The sequence below is a fragment of the Aotus nancymaae genome, unplaced genomic scaffold, assembly GCF_030222135.1.
Source record: "Aotus nancymaae isolate 86718 unplaced genomic scaffold, 86718_ANA_hifiasm-v0.15.2.pri h1tg000038l, whole genome shotgun sequence".
Lineage (NCBI taxonomy): Eukaryota > Metazoa > Chordata > Mammalia > Primates > Aotidae > Aotus > Aotus nancymaae.
Window position 1 is genome coordinate 6,780,086 of NW_026988452.1, and position 19,998 is coordinate 6,800,083.

General features: G+C 42.6%; 1 protein-coding gene across 2 annotated transcripts in view; it reads right to left on the reverse strand.

The window, feature by feature from the left end:
- The window catches only part of STAC (SH3 and cysteine rich domain), a 150,763-nt gene that overhangs the window by 50,657 nt on the left and 80,108 nt on the right, over positions 1–19,998 (reverse strand). For both annotated transcript variants that reach the window (XM_064360068.1, XM_064360067.1), the window contains exons 3-6: positions 11,533–11,633; positions 9,549–9,630; positions 8,372–8,487; positions 2,652–2,730 (exon numbers count right to left, since the gene is read on the reverse strand). In XM_064360068.1, the coding sequence (XP_064216138.1) occupies positions 2,652–2,730; positions 8,372–8,487; positions 9,549–9,630; positions 11,533–11,633 (378 nt within the window). The remainder of the gene's footprint in view (positions 1–2,651; positions 2,731–8,371; positions 8,488–9,548; positions 9,631–11,532; positions 11,634–19,998) is intronic.

Sequence of the window (19,998 nt, forward strand, 5' to 3'; positions counted from 1 at the left end):
TGGAAAATGATCAACTTGGTGTCTTTGTGTGCACGACTCTGTGACTTAGATTCCTTATCTATATGGGGTGTATTGTGGTGTGCATGTGTGAGTATTGGAGGGGAGAGAATTGGACTAAGTGACCTCTAATCCTACTTCTTAAACTTTAGTGACGCTTTGAAGCACAGATTCATATGCAGATTCTGATTCAGCAGGTCTGGAATGGCCTGATACTTGGTATTTCTAACAGGCTTTCAAATGATGCTCACGTGAGCATTTAGAGTAGTGAGGCTCTACCTGCATCTCTGACGGTTTATGACTGTATGACGGCTTTGTTAATAGCAGTGATGCTACATATCAATGATTGCTAAATATAGCTCTTCCCATTATAAAATCCTATTAAGGACCACCTTTTGAGAGAAGAAATCCTCAGTGTAAATTGAGTCCTAACTCCTCAAAGAATTGGTGAGCAACAGCATAGACAGAGCCAGACCAGGATGACTGAGGCAGAGAGTTAAGCAGTGAGCACATGCTGGGCATACTTTTGAGAAGCAGCAGATAGAATTTGCTGATGGATTAGATATGAGGTGTGAGAGGAAGAAGGAGTCAGGGCTTATGTCAAAGACTTTGGCCTAATCAACTGGTTGAATGGAGTTCCCATTTACTGAGCAGAGACAGTTGTGGGAAGAGCCGGTCTGGATGTGTGGCTGGGTGAGGGGATCGAGAGTAACGTTTGGGTACGGTAACTTTAAGATGACTATTCTGCATTCAGATGGCAATGTCCAATAGGCGATAGGCATCTGGAAGGAGCAAGGAAGCCTGATACTGGAGATGAAGTTTGAGTCATCGATGTATGGATAGTATTTACATTCATTATCTCATCCAAAGATCATAAGACCCCCGTGGATTTGGTGTTACTATCTTCATTTTAGAGATGAGGCGATTGAAGCAGAGAGAAGCTAGGTCACTGACCAGGATCACACGATCCTTAAGTGAAGTCTAGCAGTCTGCCTCTGGAGCAAAGATGGGCCAAGGACCAAATGTTTCCAGTGCAGTTAGTGAGGAGGAGGCCAGCAGTGATGTGGGTGAGGAGTGTCAGGGGAAGGAGCAAGGCAGAGGTCAGACTCAGGACTGAGCAGCTGACCACACTTGAAGCATTAACATGCAAGTCTCTGGTGAGTCAGAGCTCCAGATACTGAAACTCTAGAAACTCTAGGTTGCTGTTTAAATTCAGTTGCTGGTCCTGCAATTCCAGACAGTTGGGCTGCGGTGGCCCTGCTGTGCTGCTGACCACTATGAGGTTCGCCCTGAAGCCGGCACACTCTACTTTGTCTTTCTAAAGGGCACTGCTAAGTGCTCAGTGATTGTTTGTGTTATCTAAAAGTACAGCTTTCCCCATGTGATGCCAAAGAATCCTTACCCCTGTGGTGAGCTTTAGCAGATGTGTGTGGGCCTGGCAAGGCGGGGCAGGGTGAACGCTGGCGCTTATTTAGGAAGGAAAGTCATGGGGCAGCTGAGGATGTGGTGCCTTGTGGGAATCACACAGGCACAGTCCTAACTAGAGAAGAGACATAAATGAATTCCCAGAGTGAAGGAAGTGAAAGCGATATCTCATCAGACAGCTGTTGACAAAACAGCTATGTGGCATTGAATGAAGAATTTCTGCATCCAGGCTGGACAAGGCAGGGGCTGGGATTGGAGCTTGGAGCTGAATGCCATGAGAATTTCAGCTCAAGTTAACAATGCAATGCAGGTCCTGCAGGACTGTGACTGATACACTTTTGCTGATGATAGTAAATGCTTCATAAATATTTTTTGATAAACAAGTGAAGGTTAAGCAGTTATTGATGTCAAAAAGGCCCAGCAGGAATTCATCCGTAAGGGTCTGGTCACATGTCTTTAAGCTCTGGATTACGAGGTGGCTCTTTCTTAATGTAAGCAAGTGAACATATGAAGTTAGAGTTTAACAAACATTTTACAAATTATTATAACTAAGGTGTAAACTAGTAGAAGATTAAATAGTTATAATACAGAATGTTTGGCTGGATTGTACGTATTAGTTCTTTTAGCTTCTTAGTTGTCTCTGCTGGGGAAGGAGCCAAGTGTGAGGGTCACACTCCTCTCCCTGGCCCCACCACCACTTGGTTTCAGGCACAAATTAGCTTCTCTATGGTATGGTTTGCTAATTTAATCTAGCTCAGTGGAGAAAATGACGTATTCACAAAAAGCTCTGGAAGTGACTCTTAAACCCCAATAGAGCTGAGTGAATATGTGTATATATATATTCAATATGTATATTATATTTACTCATATATGTTATATGAGTATATATACTCATATATAATGTACATGAGTATATATGATATATATCATATTATATATAATATATATTAATATACAACTCATATATGTATATACACTCTCATAGAGTATATATATACTTACATATATAATATATACTCTTTATGAGAGTGTATATACATATGTAATGTATATATACTCCATACATTGCTCCAGAAACAATGCTCACTCTCCCTCCAGAACATTGAACACTTGCCCTGATTAAATTCCAGAGCTAGCAGAGAAGGAACGGGGACTGGAAATCAGCTTGACCTGCCCGCTGACCCTGACTCACGTGACCACATTGGTGCTGTGCCAACTCCCTCACTCACCACTGTTACTGCGTTTCCTTAGGTCATACCCGCCTCCTGGCCCATCGGCTTCCTCAGGAACCTCCACGAGATCTGAAGTCTTGGAGGAAAGAGGAAAGAGCATGGGATGAGCAATGTTATATCAGCGAGTCAACTGAACGGGGATTTTGGTGTCAGTAAGAGAGCTTAGGTAGAATTTGCATGACACATAAGGACCCAGTGATTGCCGTCCTGGCTGTTTGGCTAACTTTAGAGGAAGCTATGTCCACTCGTGGGCACTGTGCCTCCCTTCAGGTGTCTGTGGCAGGCTCAGGCTTGGCAGTGGTAGGTACTCAGTGAGTGCTGAGTGAATGGCTAGAAGCACAGGCCACAGCCAGGCTTCTTCCCAGGAATAGGCAACAGAGAGAAATCAGAACTCCTGCCCACATCCTATCACTTAAGATCTTCAGTGAAACTCTATTTCCTTCTATAGGTGTACTAAATACGAGTTTTAGAGAGTGGGATGCCCTATGGAGGGATGCACTACTGAGGTACAAGTTAAGTACCATTCCCGTTGCGGCAAAATTAATTGTTTTGATAAAATGTATCCTGACTTTTTAAAGTAAATCACAATCATTCTTCCACTTAGGTTACAGAAATAACAAGAACAAAAACAACAATAAGAACAATAACATCACTCTAAATAGCTAATGGTGCCTGATCATTTACCATGTAGTGTTTTTAAGGACTTCATAGATACCATCTCATTTACTCCCCAAATTAATCCTATGATAGACCAATTTTTCAGAGAGAAATCTGAAGCCCAGAGAGAATCAGTAGCTCTGTTTGAGGCCTCATAGTGATACGTGGTGGAGCTGGGGCTGTGAATCCCAGGTGTTGCCTCCAGAGCTCGTGCTCTTAAGTACTGTGCTTTATTCCTTGGTGTGCTGAGCATCTCCATGGGCTGGTGAGAGTCTCACGGTTATCACACTGGTGGCATGAAATGGATCACTGTAGGAGTTGTACTCCATGGAACTGGCGAATGCTACAGATCAGGGTCCAGCTCTGAGCTGGTGGTTAAACATTTACCAGCACAGCACTGAGTGCCTCTTTCAAAGGGCCAGGTGACCCAGCTCTGTCTACCTGGCTCTATGCTCTTCAAAAGAGGAATTTAGGGGGCCTCTGAGGACAGTCATAAATATATATATACACATATATACATATATATACACATATACATAAGATATATAAATATATACATGTGCATATATATTTATATATATTATATATGTTATATGTATATGCGTGTGTGTGTGTGTGTGTGTGTGTGTATATATTTATGAGTGTCCTCAGAGGCCCCCTAAATTCCTCTTTCGAAGAGGACAGAGCCAGGTAGACAGAGTTGGGTCACCTGGCCCTTTGAAAGAGGCACTCAGTGCTGTGCTGATAATTGTTTAACCACCAGCTCAGAGCTGGACCCTGATTTGTAGCGTTCGCCAGTTCCATGGAGTAAAACTCCTACAGTGATCGATTTCATGCCACCAGCGTGATACATGTATATGTGTATACACACACACACACACACACACACACACACACACACATATATATTGAGATGGAGTCTTGCTCTGTCACCCAGGCTGGAGTGCAGTGGCGTGATCTCAGCTCCATTTCCCAGGTTCAAGAGATTCTCGTGCCTCAGCCTCCCAAGTAGCTGGGATTAGAGGCATGCACCACCATGCCTGGCTAATTTTTGTATTTTTAGTAGAGACAGCGTTTCCCTGTGTTAACCAGGCTCATCTCGAACTCCTGACCTCTGGTGATCTGCCTGCCTTGGCCTCCCAAAGTGCTGGGATTACAGGCATGAGTCACCACACCTGGTCTGACAGTCATATTTTAAAAAGTTATTTATTTATATCTTATCAGAAAGGGACAAGTTATCTTCTAAGCTCTCCTAGCCGGCTCTAGAGCCCTTTAGTACCACCCTCCAGAGATGGATTTTTGTTACAATTTAGCTTTAAAATTTTTTCAAATGCTGTTAATATCATGATGCAGCAGAAAGAAGAAAACAAAAGTCATAGGAATTGTAGTCACCCACACCCTGCTCCCTTTGAAGCTCACAATTTCTGTACAGAAGTCGGTTTGCAGAGAATTTCATTTATGTTAATTTAATCTTATGAAACTGAAGATTATTCATAAAGTAGCCAACTAACTCCCAGAATATTGTTTGAATCTGGTTTCTTCTAGCCTTCCCAAAGCCGTCAAGCCTTTTATATTTTAGAACATTTGAATGTACATTAAGGAAAACATAACAATTTGGAAGCAGCCAAGCAGTGACTTCTCAACAATGTAAAACAAATGCCTCTGCAGCCCTGGAAGAAAATAAACTTGTGGAACAAAGCTTTGCTACATGGGAATATGTTAGCTTTAGGACATAAAAATACTAAAAATGAAAAAATAAATAAAAAATGCAAGATGCTGAAGTTCATTATTACTGACCTGCAGGCAGGAAGCAAAATCGCTTTAAAGTACCAATCAATTGTTTCTGTTTTCTTCCCTTGAGGATAGTTGGACTTTGGGGAAAGAATGAAGTGACAGATATTTAGGTACAATTTGGTTTGTCTTTGTCTACCGCAGCTCTCAGAACAATGGCTTCACAGGGCAAAACTCCAACAAATATCTACTGGTGGAACCAGTGCCAGTGTAATAGACAGTGATAAATGGACATCCCTTTGACATTCAGAAAACTATGCTTTTTGCCTCTAAAACCAGCCTGTAGGGTACAGATGTTGCTAGAGACAAAGCTGTTTTAGAGATGAGAGCAAACTGGACACTCCCAGTTGTCCCTCTAGTGGTCTTGCTGCTTCTTAGCGGCAGCCCCAAATGAGGAGGCTGACATGTTCATTGCCTACTATGGAATGTTTCCATGGAGGTCTGTTTGCTGTAGTTGAGCAAAGCTCAGAAGCACAGGAGCAGCCATCTACTGCTCGTGCGGATAGATCAGAGCCATCTCTGGGGAGCCGTCTCTCTGCAATTGCCTCTACATGCTGGCTTTTCAGTTGCCCTTCCACCAATGCCAGCCTCACACAAGCATGGGAGAGGCGTGCACTGGAGTGGGTTGACATATTGGTTCTCACCAAAGATAGGAGAAAGGCCTGTTCAGAATGCTGGTCAAAGTGGACAGAGATCTCTCTACTCCGACCAGTTCTGTTTGTGCTATTCCTTTGATTGCTGGGTGGCATCTACAGTCTTGACTTGCAAGGGGAGATGGTTGCAGGCTGAGAGTTAGCTCTGTGTGGCTTTGGGCAAGCAACTTATTGACAGCAATGGCCCTTGTCGCCCCCTGAGAAAGGAGTTGCCACATGGTACCTGGGGTTAGGGAGTCAATTAGCATTTTTGGATCTCTGTTTCAAACTAATGGAATGTAAGTTTAGTTTGAACCTGCTGATTTTGCAGTATCTGTAGGACTGGTCTGGTGCTTGGGAAACAGGAAGTATCTAAGGGAGTCATCAGTTTTGACACGGTGCTTGGACTGAAGGAATGTGAAAGAGATCAACCAAAAAGAGAGTAGAATAAGAAGACCAAGCAAAAGCAGACCCCCGGGAACACTCGACTTAAGGAGCCAGAGGAGGACACATTGGAGAAGGAGAGGGGCTGAGCAGAACAGGGAGGTACCCTTGAGTAAGTCAGGGGTTTCTAACACTGCCCAAGCATGAGTGTCTCTGGGAACTGCCCTTCTCAGGTGACATATTTGCCTTGTTAATGGATTACACCCTTGTTTAACTTCATAATAACTCAGCTTCAAAGAAAACACAGCTAAGGCCTAGATGCGTAATGAAAATGAAACAGCTGGGTGCAGTGGTATGCACCTGTAATCCCAGCTACTCGGGACACTCAGGCAGGAGGATCATTTGACTCCAGGAGTTTGAGGCCAGCCTGGGCAACATAGCAAGACCCCATCTCTAAAAAAAATTTAAAAAATGACTTAAAATATAAAACGGCAACAATTTCTATTTATTGAGTGTCAATTATGTCAGGCTCTGCACTAAACATGTTATGTATATTATCGTCACCTAACGTAAGCAGCCTTTATTTATATGAAAATCATACCCATGTATGCTTTGTATATTTTCATCACATTTAGCACCATTTTAATCCTTCTTTCAGTAAAAGAATTAGCATTGTCTTTTGGATGCCAAATGACGACGATCTCCTCCCTAAGGAGGTCATCAGGTATCTTAAAATGTCACACATTATCCCCTCACTGCTTTGAGGCAATGTCTACTGAAGTGAAACATTTTTCATCTTTACTATGAAATGCTTCAGTACTCATATGACACAGTCATTATAATATCCTTAACACATGTATGCTACATTCTCAATCTTAATAAAATAGGATGAGACGTATAAAAGTGTTATTTAAAAAAACGGTCAACAATGCCACCATTGTCAGATTTCTTCACTATTGATTTGGTCTTCAGAAGTAAGTTGTGAATTCTAAGGACACAAAGCTATGTCCTCCTGTTCTTTTGCATCCCTACAATGCTAGTTAACTGTGGGCTCTTCATTCATGTCTGCTAACCGCGGAGAAGAAAGAACTATCTGACGTTAATTTTATGTACTGTAAGGGAAAAAGAGTAAACATGTTTTTTCAGTTCTTTCCTCTTAGAAATCAGTGGATGCAAGAAGAACAGGGTTTTCAGTGAGTTTAAAGATGTCTTCACGGATAGTCACGTGGCATCAGTCAGAGGACCTATAAACCTACCTACTCACCTACCCGACCTACGTTCCTACTCACCTGCCTACAATCTCAGATCATTTTGTGGCTTAACCTGCACCCAATGAGGAAGCTGCTTCCACTTAGTCTCTGAGAACCCCTCCCAGGCACGTGCCCTGCCCCTCTTTCCACAATCCACCTAATCACTTGATGTTGAGAGCACTCAGTGGGGCAGACCATTTGAAGGCTCATCTGTGTCTTGCCTGGAAGCTTGCAGTCCAGTGGGGGCTGTGACAATGGAACTGATAACTAGGTGCCGGCTATCCTAAGTGGCCACGTGAAGTGGAAGGTCCTTGCCTCCTTGCTGGAGGAATGGTGGCTTTCAGCCTGGGCTGCAGAGTTGTATGGCATCTTGGCGCATTTATAGAAATTCTGGTTGAAACAACCAGAGACAAGATGATGATAACAGGTCACAGAGATGCATGAACAGTCAGTTTAAGTCAGATAAGACTTAGGAGAGGTGCTTAGAAGGCTAAGTGCCCACAGAGTCATAGTTCAAGTACCTTTGAGAGGGCAGTTTTTGTGTGAAATCAAAAGGCGTGCCCTCTCTTAGAGAGAAAAGACAAAAGATGTGAGAAATAGCTGTGTCTTTGAACTGGAATGTAGCTAAAAGGAAAACTGGAAATAGCCAGGACTTCCGAGTTCCTGACCATTGTTTGAGCCAAACATTTCTGTGTGTTGACTCATATGTTATCTAATATCTAATATTGGAGGGTAAAGGAGAGGGGGTCCCTGGGAAGGGTCAAGGGGCATGAGTCCAAGGAGATGGTCTCTGGGTGGGACAGTAAAATAATCCCTGGGTGCTGGCAACAGGAAGTGAAACTTTAGTGGTTCAAAGCACTGTGGGTTTCTCTTTGGAGGGTGCCTGACTCCCTACAGACCCACCCTCATGAGGCAGTTAGGCGGAATCCCCATACTGCAGTGCCTGAGGCCTGCTCTGCCCAAGATCACCACAGACAAACCAAGGAAGGAAGAGGACAATTACAGAGGTTCTGTGAGGCGAGTCAGAGCCACTGCCGGAGCTGCCCTTCTTTGTCCTCTGGGCCAGGGAGGTGCCAAAGCGGAGGGTCTCGTAGACAGGGTCCACCTTATTGCCACAGGCTGCAACAGAAGAAAAAGTTCATCTGAGGAAGCTCATCTGAGAGGACCCAGCCAATTGCCTACCACGTCTCCTGGGTGAACAGCACCTAAGACGCAGGTGCTGTGCAGAGGAGCTTAGCCGTTGGGTAGACAGGGCTTTCGTGGCCATGCCTTCCTCACGATGCGCCCCCACCCAGCATGCTCCCATTTGCAGGTCCTGCCATGTACTAACTAGTACTCTGCCTCCCAGTTCTTCCTGATTGGGTTTCCTCTTTTGTTATTTGTCTCTAATTGCAAGGTTCTTGCGGGGACCAGGTTTATTTCCTCTATTGGGAGGCTGTGCTCACCAAGGTACAAAGCCTTGAGACACAAAGTTTGCAGTAGAAGGCAGATGTTTTAGAAACAGCTTGTCACTACTAGGCCTCATTAATTTCTAATTGAAAGCTTTCTAATTTAAAATTTCTAGTTTAAAACTTGCCCCCCTAAAAAAAGCAAAAATGTAGAGATTTTCAGAGAGAGAAAAAAATAATAAAAGTAAACTGAAAGGTATTGTTGAAGAAGAAATCTAAGCCAGAACTATCAATAAAAATAGGGCATTTTTCATCTTCATTAGAAAATAATATATTCACTGAGTTCCACTAAGCATTGGTATATAACCTATATTTATTTTTATAGCAATTATGAAAAGGAACAATTGCTGTTCTCATTTTGTGGGGCTTGACAGGTCAAGTAGCTTGTTCAAAGACACACCATTGTCAACAGGGAGCTGGGCTTTGAGCCTGGTCTGGGGGTGCCATGCTTCATGTTCTTTCACTACAGCATGCTGCTGATGGTGGGATTACTAATCAGTAGCTTTTGGGACTTAGGTGTTTTTTGAGCTTCATCAGAGATAGGATGAAAATTCCTGGAATATGTGGTCCATTTTATGTTTCCCTTCCAGCAAAACACAGTCATACCCCAAACAGCCACCAAACAAACACACAGAGATGCCCCACAGGTTTTATAGCCCTGGGAGGACAGCAGCCATTAATGCTAACTTTGCTGCTCCAAACGCAACTCAACCCATCAATGTCCCAACTCACCAATGGGCATAACTTCTTTAATGCAGCCAAACTGTTCGTGAATGAGCAAGGGGGAGCTGTAGTAACGCCGAAACCCCTTTGGCTGGAGAGAGAATGAGGAAGGCAAGGGGTTAATGTCACTGATGAGATGGAGAAAACCATACAAGAGCCCCCAAAATAAAACCAATTGGTTTCTCCAGGAGCATGCTCCTGTTTCCCATGAAGATGCTGACTTATCCTATAATTTTATAATGTAACCCCAGCAGAGACATAGAGGCAGGGAGGTATAGGTGGCAACAAGCAAGTTACACTCTATCCAGAAATCAAGGTCCTGACCCTGGCGTCTCCGGTCCTGCCTGTCCTCCTCCTGCAGCGCATGGCATCCTCCTTTGCACCCCAGATCCTCTTTGCCTCCTGGATTGCAAGCGGACTGCCAAATATTATTTCACCACAGTTTGTTGTTGTGGTTTTTAAAATAATATAAATAAAAGGCCTGGGCATGGGAAAGTCGGCCTCAGAGGGAGGCCTAAAGGCTCTTGTATATGTGAAGATCTTTACCCAGAATCATTTGCTCTGTGTTCTGGACTCTGTTTTCTGTTTTTCTGACCTCTCCTTCGTGGTCTGTCTTGGCTTATGGGAATCACCACTGAGGAAGGAGAAGGGGAAGCAGGTGGGGCAGAGGTTTGAGAAAAGAGACATTGAAAATCAGAGTAAGTAGATAAACTAAGAACCTGGACTTACTATACTCCATCACTGGATGGGAACTTGGTGGCCCAGTCCCTACTAGTCTTCCAGAATCCTTTCTAATATTCCTGGCAAGTGGTGTCCTTTGTCGGTACAGTGTCAGTGATGGGAGGGGGTGAAGGAGCATGCACTAACCATAGAGGCAAGACATCATCTCTTCTTGTTAAGACTTAGTTTCCGCTGATCCTAGGTCTTTCCCCAGGAGCCTCAAAGGATAATAGGATTACTGTTTTATGTGATAGGTCTAAAATTTTTTGAAGACAGCTGTTGATGTCTGTCTGATTATTCTCTAGGGTAGACATTCTTGGTCCTTTCTAGAATTCTTTGGCCATCCTAGTTTCAAATACTCTCAAATGTGCTCTGGATTGCTTTTTCTTTAAAAAAAATTTTGAGACAATGTTCTTGCTCTGTCACCCAGGCTAGAGTGCACTTGCACAATCATGGCTTACTAAAACCTCTGCCTTCCAGGCTCAAGCGATCCTCTCATCTCAGTCTCCTGAGTAGCTGAGGCACGCACCACCACAGCCAGCTAATTTTTAAATTTTTTGTAGAGACATGGCCTCGACATGTTGCCCAGGCTGGTCTCAAGCTCCTGGGCTTAAGTGATCCACCCACCCTGATGTCCAAAGTGCTGGGATTACCAGCATAAGTCATTGTGCCTGGTCTGAATTGCTTCTTAATCAGTGTGTGGCATCAGGACTGAAGCCCATCCTCCTGAGATGGTGTGAACAGCCATCTCAAGGGCCATTCAATCTCCCTTGGTTTGGCCAACATGATTCTGTTAAAGTGGTGCAGATATTTATTGCTCTTTCCTCTTTTTTGGGGGCTTAGCTCTTGTCTTCTCTTGCTACCCACTGAACTGACAACCAATAAAGCACTGGGGTGACCAACCATTACTATTTAGTAATTAGTTTGCCTGGGGCTTAGGGGGTTCCTGAGGTGCATGACTTTCACTTTTAAAACCTGAACAGTCCCAGGATGTGGGACTTTCAGTATTAAAACTGAGAAAGTGCCAACCTGGGAGAAGCCGGTAGCTCCATTAATGACCCCGACTCCCTTTCAAAGTGGAGCATCACTGATTAGGTTGATAAAGCTCCTTATCTGTTTTCTGATTATGCCAATTAGGAAGCCAAGCTGGTGGCCAGTTCTGGGGTGCTTTGCTCAGGGTTTCAGGGAAGGACTTTGGAGGGAGTGATCTCACTGCGGCAGGCGAGTGCCCTCGCAGGGAGGTGTGGGCCTCGCCCCTGGCACAAGCCCTTACCAGCTTGCCCATGCACCGCTGGGGTGACAGGCCATCTGTGCACTTGTGGTGGATGCTCATCTTACAGGCTTTGCAGCGCAGTCCATGCTTAGCGTTTGTTCCTGTCAGGCACATGGCAAACTTTGGTTAGGATACAACCTGCCCTTTCCTGCCAATTAGTCTAAAATCACAGAAAATGAGATTCCCTCTATAACCAGGTAATTCTTTCCTATGACTTTTTCATGAGGCTTTCAAAATAGAAAAAACTATATATATGGTAGATTCTTTTGCATTCTCCTATATATTCTACCTAAGGTATGTGTTCTGGTTTCGCCCCATCTTTCCTATTCACTAATCCAGCAACTCTAAGCCTCCTCCATGCCCTCTGTTCTCTCAATTCAAGCTAGTAAATTCCATTTTATTTGCTTTTCATGTAGGTTACCCAGTTCTACGTTTCTGTGTCTTACTGAGTAGTACAAGTCCTGAAATTTCACCAATTTTCTTCTGTCTTTCTATCACAGGATCTGAGCTGTTGGATAAACTCTCAGGAAAATGTTTAAGGGGGAACACCAGGTCTGTGTGAGAGTGGGGCTGACAGTCTTCTAAAGTAGGGGAGAGAGGACTCGATCAGATGCCAAACCCAGTCTGGGGAAAGAGGAAGAGGATGTGAATGATACTGAAATTGCGGCTGCAGTGTCACTTAGCTTCTTGGGAGAGGGTGCTATCATGGAGTGAGAAGAAAGAAGGCAGAGAAGAAAAGGCAGAGAGCCATCCTGGTATTTGCACACACAAAGGCCCAAGGCAGGAGCACTGGAGAGGAACTGGGAGGCCCAACAAGAAGGCAGGGTGTGGGAGCTTCAGCAAGGTGGCAGGTGCTGGACACCGCTGTTCATTATTTCAGAAGGTGGGTGGATAAAGGTTAAGAGAGGGTGTTAAGATGGGTATGTTCTGCCTTCATCGAGTCCAAGACAAGAGAATGCAGGACAAGAGGTGCCATCTGCTCTGATATCTCAAAGTAAGATGGTAGGTTCCCAGGCAGGTCTCAAAAAAGGTGCCAAAATGGATTTTTGCCACTCTTAGTTGACCGAGCACTTCATGTATTAGAAAAGAGGAAAAAAGGGGAGGTGGTGAAGAGAGGATTTCTTTGCAGAATTGTTGAGGCACTATCAGTTTTATCCCTTCTCCTTTACCATGATGAGAAGGATGGGGGTGCTCTGTTGTGTCCTCAGTCCTGAGAGGTTCTCAGAAAGACTATTTTAACAGTTTGGCCTATATCCCTTGGAGTCTGTGAGACATGTGGCTGTGGCCACACCCATGCTTGGAAAAACCTAAAAATAAAAGACGTGGATGGCCAGGGGTCTTGTCGGCCTACTGAGGAGACCGCTGTGTGAATAAGGCCTGCACTTCAAAAGCTTGTTAGGAAAAGAGTTGGTGAGTCCAACAAGTGTGTGATTCTCATGGATCAGATACGGATTATGTAGGATGCCGTCTAAGACGACGACCTGGAGAGACAACAGGATTTCAACAAAGTCAGTCTTTTCAGAGGGGAGACATAGGCATGAATATGTCTATGAAGTCAAGATACCCCACTGTATATCACAGCTGGCCACAGACCCAAAGTGAGGACGTCCTAAGACCACAAAAGACACCCTCTTCTCCACGACTGCCTCACCATCTAGCCACTCTCACCGCTCCACCTGTTTTTGCCCTCCTTCAACTCACTGTGTGTGCAGTGGCCGGGATAATGTTTTAAAACTGTAATTAAATCACCCCCACTTCTTGCTTGAACATCTTTTTGCTTTTCCGATGTATTATAAGATGCGGATCATACTGGCGAGGCTCTGCATGCTTTGGGAGCCCACCTTTCACTTGATCTCAGGCCAATCCCTCTTGTTCACCATGCTTTAGCCATGTGGTCTTCTTATAGTTCCTTGGATGCATGAGCTCTTTAATTCCTCAGCTCCCTACACATGCTGCTTCATATGCTTGGAATGCTGTTTCCATCACTCTTCAGTTGGCTAGCAACCCCTCAGTCTGGATCTCTTGTCATTTCAATGACGCGTTCTTGAAAACATTTCCCACTCCTGTCTAAATTATCCTTTTCCTATTATTTTTTTCTCCCAACACTCTGTGGTTATCTTTCACATCATTTATCACAGTTTTTATTTATTTGAAAGTTTGCTTTATTCTGCCTTTCTCTCTGGACCATGAACTCGATGAGGTTAAGGACTATGTCTGTTAATTTGCCTCGGTATTCCCAGCTCTGAGCCTGATGCCTGATAAACGTACATTAAATAAATTAATGAGCACATTTTTTTGTGGTCACTCATGAATTGAAGCAATGGTGACTGGTTTGAGATAATTCATGGAAGTTGGTTCATCAATGATGCATAAATAGTGTGCAAGCGCTGAAAGGGGGAATTGGAACATCTATTTGTATTTCGTTTCAAACATGAGACGCCTGAGGTCCAAGTGGCAAAACATTTGCCCTAGGTTGGAGAAGGTCCTGCCAGATTTCACTCTTTCACTGCTTGTCCTAAATATTTCCTCCCTTTATTTGGGTTGTTTAACCTACACGAGGATGGGGCTAATTGGATGATAAAGTAAGGAAGGGTAAGAACCTGGCGTGCAACTTGGAAAAGGAACAGACAAAGCCTTGAATGAGCAAAGAGTTAGAAACCCTTCAGGAGGTATTACCTGAAAACTTCCTTCAGGAAGGCGTCATTTAACAGAATGTGTGTCTGCTGTTATAATCACAGCCGGAAAGTCGAAGTGACACGTAAACACACTATAAATTATTGGGTATGTATGCTTGTTTAGAAATACTCACTTAAAAGTCACTTTTCCTTTTTGAGAATAACTACTTAGCTGAAAGACTGCTATGCTTTCAAAAGACTGAACTTTGAAAGCAATTACTTATTTTTCATTTTCAAATTAGAGAATGCTAATTGTGTCCTATGTGGGAATTTATGTAAAAACTTCAAAGAAGTTATTTCATTGTGTGCTGGACTCTGAAATAGCATCATTATGTGTGTGTGTGTGTGTGTGTGTGTGTGTGTGTATTTTATTCAGACCCAAACACCATGATTTCAGTTTCCCTTGTCTGTTCTTATGTAGTACACCATTTTGTATGAACCAGACCACCAGCAATTATTTGATTTCAGATGTTCCAATTTCCACTCTGGAATAACGAGAATGATTGAAGAGGAAAGCTTGCATTTTGCAGCTCAGAGAATAGTTCAAAGGAATAATTCACATCACAGCAGTGGCATTAGTTTATTGTAGCAAGATATGGAGAAGCCATGGTCTGACTTGTTTTATTACTAGTGACCCCCAGCACAAAGTCATTGCTTCATGTGACCCTTATTCCTGAGTAGAGTAGGAAAAACATAGTTTTAAATTTGAATCTGTCTCAGGCTAGCTCTTTAAACTTAAGAAAACTACTCGTATTCCTGGAACCTCAGCTAAATCATTAAATGGAACTAGTACTATGTACTCTCAGAGTTGCTAATAGAATAGTATCATCGTGTATGCAAAGGGAGTGCATGGGTTTAAATATCTAGAAACAAAGATGCCACTGGACTTTGAATGAACGATGGCAGACTGATCATAGAATTTCCCACCTAGTCCTACTAACACCCTACTAAAATTACAGTCCAGGATTTTTTTTTTTTTAAACATATACTCCAAAGAACAAGGCTATGGGAGAAATAGCAAGAGTAGACGAGAGTTTAACATATATTTGGAAGATAAAAGGCTAGTGGAAATATGGTAAGCAATTCAGTAGATGATAGGAAGGCTGAATTTCTCAATAGCAACTTGGAAACTAGACGAAGATGAAATTTCAAAAGCTGTTAAAATTTTCTGAGAAGAAAAATGATTTCCAAGCCAGAATTTTATGCCCCAGCAAATTATTAACATGTATGAAGGTAGAATTAAAGATACTTTCCAATCTTCAGGGGTTCAGAATATTTACTTTACACATACCTTTTCTTAGAAAACTGCTAGAGAATATGACTCAGAAAAATGAGGGACTAAATCAAGAAAGGAAAATATCAGATCGAGTACATAGCAGAAGAACTGACAACTGACACAGAGGAGAGGTGAGCGGCATCCCACTGTGATAACTCTGCAGTGCCCCTACACTGGAGCGTCAAGAAGAAGTAAGGCAGTAGAGCTGCAGAAAAGTAGCACTTAACAGTTTATTGATAGCCTCACATGGTGGTTCATGCGTGTAATCCCAGAACTTTGGGAAGCCAAGGTGGGTGGATCACTTGAGGCCAGGAGTTGGAGACCATCCTGGGGAACATGGTGAAACTCCGTCTCTACTACAAATTCAAAAACTAGTCGGGTGCAGTGGTTCATGCCTGTAATCCCAGTGCTTTGGGAAGTGAAGGTGGGCGGATCACTTGAGGTCAGTAGTTTGAAACCAGCCTGGTCAACATGATGAAACCCCAGCTCTACTAAAAATTCAAAAATTAGCTGGTCATGGTGACGCATGCCTGTAGTACCAGTTACTCAGGAGACTGAGGCATGAGAATCACTTGAACCCAGAAGACAGAGGCTGTAGTGAGTTGAGATTACATCACTGCACTCCAGCCTGGGAGACAGAGTGAGACTCCGTCTCAAAAAAAAAATGTTTATTGATACCTTTGAGGTTTTGATATTATAACAGATATGGCATTTCACAAATCTGTGAAGGCATTTGAAGAAAATAATTATAGATAAATGAAAAGTTTAGGAAGTGAAAAAGGCAATTTTTAATTTGAGGAAAAATAAAATCTGTGTAAGATTGTTAAGAAAAGTACAATACTTGAATCAGAAGTTAACAGTCACAATAGTGCATAAATTGGCCATGTATTACAAAATTGTGATAAAACCGCTTGGGAGGAGGAAGCAAGGGAGCAGAGATTGTGATATGACTCTTTGTGGAAGGCGATAGCAAGGAGGAAAGGAACAAGGAGTGTTGCTGGAGACGTGAGAGCTGAACCCTCATCTTCTGTAGCGGGAGGCCAACAAAGTCAATGAACAGCAGCAGGAGCACAGCATTTAGAAATGCTGAAATAAATGACAGAAGAAACAAAGAGGACAAAAGTGTTGCCTTTCAGACGCGAGTCTGGGATGAGACAGTTTCTGTTGCAGAACTTTCAGTACCATCTGTCTTTAAACTATTCTCATGAACTACTGTAACAAAAAGCAGATAAAAAAAATGAAGTCTCTGGAAACAGGTCAAGTCATCCCCTTGGAATGATGTGGCTCTTGGGATACGGAGATGTTGGGAAAACATGGGGCTAGCTCATCACGTAAGTCATCAGTTCTTCCCTGGGCATTTGAAGTTCTGGGCTAAATCTAGGACAGTTTGATGAGTTACAGCTGAAAATTATTAAAAACATTAGTGATGATGTTCAAATGGAATTTGGAATGGATCAAGGCAAGCCAATACAACACTGATTGGGTGGTAGGCAGTGGGCTGTTTTATGACCATGGTGTCATTTACCACTATGGATAAGTGAGCTTGTGCAGAGAGCCAAATATGGGAGCATAAAGACATCTGTACATAAATGTTGGAAGAAAACATTGAAAAACTTCTCTCAGTGCTAGTGGCTGAATCTGCTACACTAAATGGCATGCTTCTGCTTTTTTAAAGAAATGAAATTAATTACATATATCTGTAAAATAATTGGCTGGACTCATTTTGATAAGATTTTGCCACTGAGGCATTGCTGAATCCTCAATCCAATTTCATGTAATGTCAGAGTTAAAGATAAAACAGGATAAAATGGTGATTTACAACTGAGACCACTTAACTACAAAAATAATTTGGAGAATGAGTAAATATAAACTAGTATAAGAAAAGAAATGTAATCAGTACAGTACTTAAATCAGCAGTGAACAACAGTCATAATTCTTGTTAAGAATTAGTCTGCTTCCAGATTATATAAGTAAAGGATTACTCCTATAATGTATTTGATTAAATTAATATAGATTAGACAAAAAAGACTCTTTACTATGATTTGAGAAAAATTTTTTTTAAAATCTGTAACTACATATATAAAAATAGAAATATCTAGAAATACCCATAAATATTGCTTGGATTATATGAAATATCTGTAAGTAATTCAAAGGTAAATACAGGCATGATAGTCCAAACACTTCCTAGGTCTCTGCTTTTCCAGGTTTAGCTATTGGGCCCCTCTCAACCTCCACCAGTAAAGGGGCATGGCTGGGAGAGGAGCCTGTGAGGGATGCCTGCATCAAGAGTTGTGCAGAGCCCAGAGTAGGTCAAATAAGCATGTCACAGAAGGGTCTCAAAGCTGGAGAGAGGAGAGCAAAAGCAATGGACGGTTTTCAGTGCCAAGGCAGACCAGAGGAATTTAAGGGCTAAGGATGGTGCAAACAGTAGGAACAGTGACACAGTCAGTGCTTTTAAACTAAAGGGTAGACAATGAAAACAGGCCTAATAATGCAGCAGCTTGCTCTCAAATATACACTAACGCAGGAATAAACAATCATATGAAGGCCACTGAAGCAGCTCTCCAAGATGCAACCCTTGCCTACTTTCCTTGATTTATTTGAAACATGAAACCTTGGGTTCCTCCTTTCCTTTATCAGATCATTTATGATTCCTGGTAAGGGTGGCTGGATGGTGCCTCTTGAGAGCTGCTCATGCTGCCTTCCCTGCCTTTCTTGTTCAACTGGTAAACAGTCTTACTTTCTATGAACCATCTCTAAGTACTTTCCAAAGCCTCCTGTGCATATACCCTCCCATGCTCCACAACTGCAGAACCCTCCACTCTCCTCTGTCCCCTTCTTGTTCTCAGAGCATCTATTACAACAGGACAGCTCCTCTTCTATTCTGTGGTAACTGACATGAAATGGTGGATCCTTAACCTCTGGTTCCCCTGTGGTCAGTGAAGTGCTTGATACAAAGTACATCACTGTCCATCAGGAAAGATCAGCCTGCCCAGGCCTGGGCAGGAGAAGTGTCCAGGCTGAGAGAATACTAGGGCTTCACCCCTTTCATTTTATGGAAAGGACTGGACTTCCTTCCATAGAATGAAAGCCTGCATGGCCACCAGGTTTGAGTGTGCATACAGATCTTTATATATGGGCTCCCACATGGCTGACCTTGCTTTTTATACCAATGGTCTAATGTGACCACATCCAGAACTCTCCAAATTCCCAGGTCACCCTGCAATGCAGGTCAGATACTGTTCCATCAGACACCTGCCTGACCTAGGTGGCTGGCGGAAAGCTGATTCTGGGAATCACTCTCTCTGTCCCTGCTACTGGCTGTTCATATCCGCATAGTCTCCTCAAAGCAGATGTTGGAAACTATCTGGACAAGAACTAAGTTAGCTGTGCCTCTTGACCTTTATAATGTTGCTTCCGGACTTCTCCCTGATAATAGCTGACGTTGGCCTCTGCCTACTCCTTATAGAATAAGTTCTCACCATGCCTCCCCAGGTGACCCATGACAGCCTCTGTGAATGCTTAGTTATCCTGACAGATGCCTCAGATTTCTGTTGTCTCTTTTACCTCACATATGTAACCCAGAAGTGTCCACCATCATATACCGAAACACACGTAATAACAGGAGTGTGGAAGCATAACAATTTAGCCATAGTTTCATGTACTGATTCAATGCAAAGGCAACTGACTAAACACATAAATAATGGCCTGAATGATCATATGTGGAATATTGAGTCCCACAATCAAAGGAATGCATAAATTTTACACCCTTAGTGCCACTATTGACACCTGTGGCTTCAAAATCTAAGAAATCATAATGATTTGAAGAAGTCAATGCTCCATAGCAGAATTAAAAATAAAAACGTAATATGTGATGTATTTTCATTACTTTCACATGCCACTTCTCTTTGATGTGAAGTAATGATGTGGAGACAATTTCTAACATTCTGAAGTCACATAAAGCTAGCTAAACCAAATGGAGCCACTGAGCATGATTTTTTTCCTTCTCATATAGACAGAGGGTAATTTGAAAGAAAAACAAATGAATTGAGGAGAAAATAAAACTAAGATTGAATGAATTTGTCAGTGAATACACACACACACACACACACATACACACACACAAGAAAAGACATTGTATGACGAGTCGAAGCTTGAATATTTATCTTGATTCTACTTTTTTACTCCTGTATTCTTACATTTGAATAAGAAGGAAAAAAAGTAGGAAGGAATTAACAATTACTGAACTTCTATGCACCATTAGGCAATTTCCTGGATGCTTCCTCACTTTATTAATAAGAGAACATTACCTTTTATATAAAAATATTATTACAACTGGGGAAGTAGGGATAACAGTTAACTTCATTGGAAAGAATGAACAGATGTTGAGTTGAGATGGTTATGTAATTCACTGGCTGTGGAGCTCAATACTGAAACTTTTCTTTCCTCTTATGATCTCAGCAGTCTGTGTGGCATTTTCATTGCCTCATTTTTACCAGTTGTGTATGAAGGCCC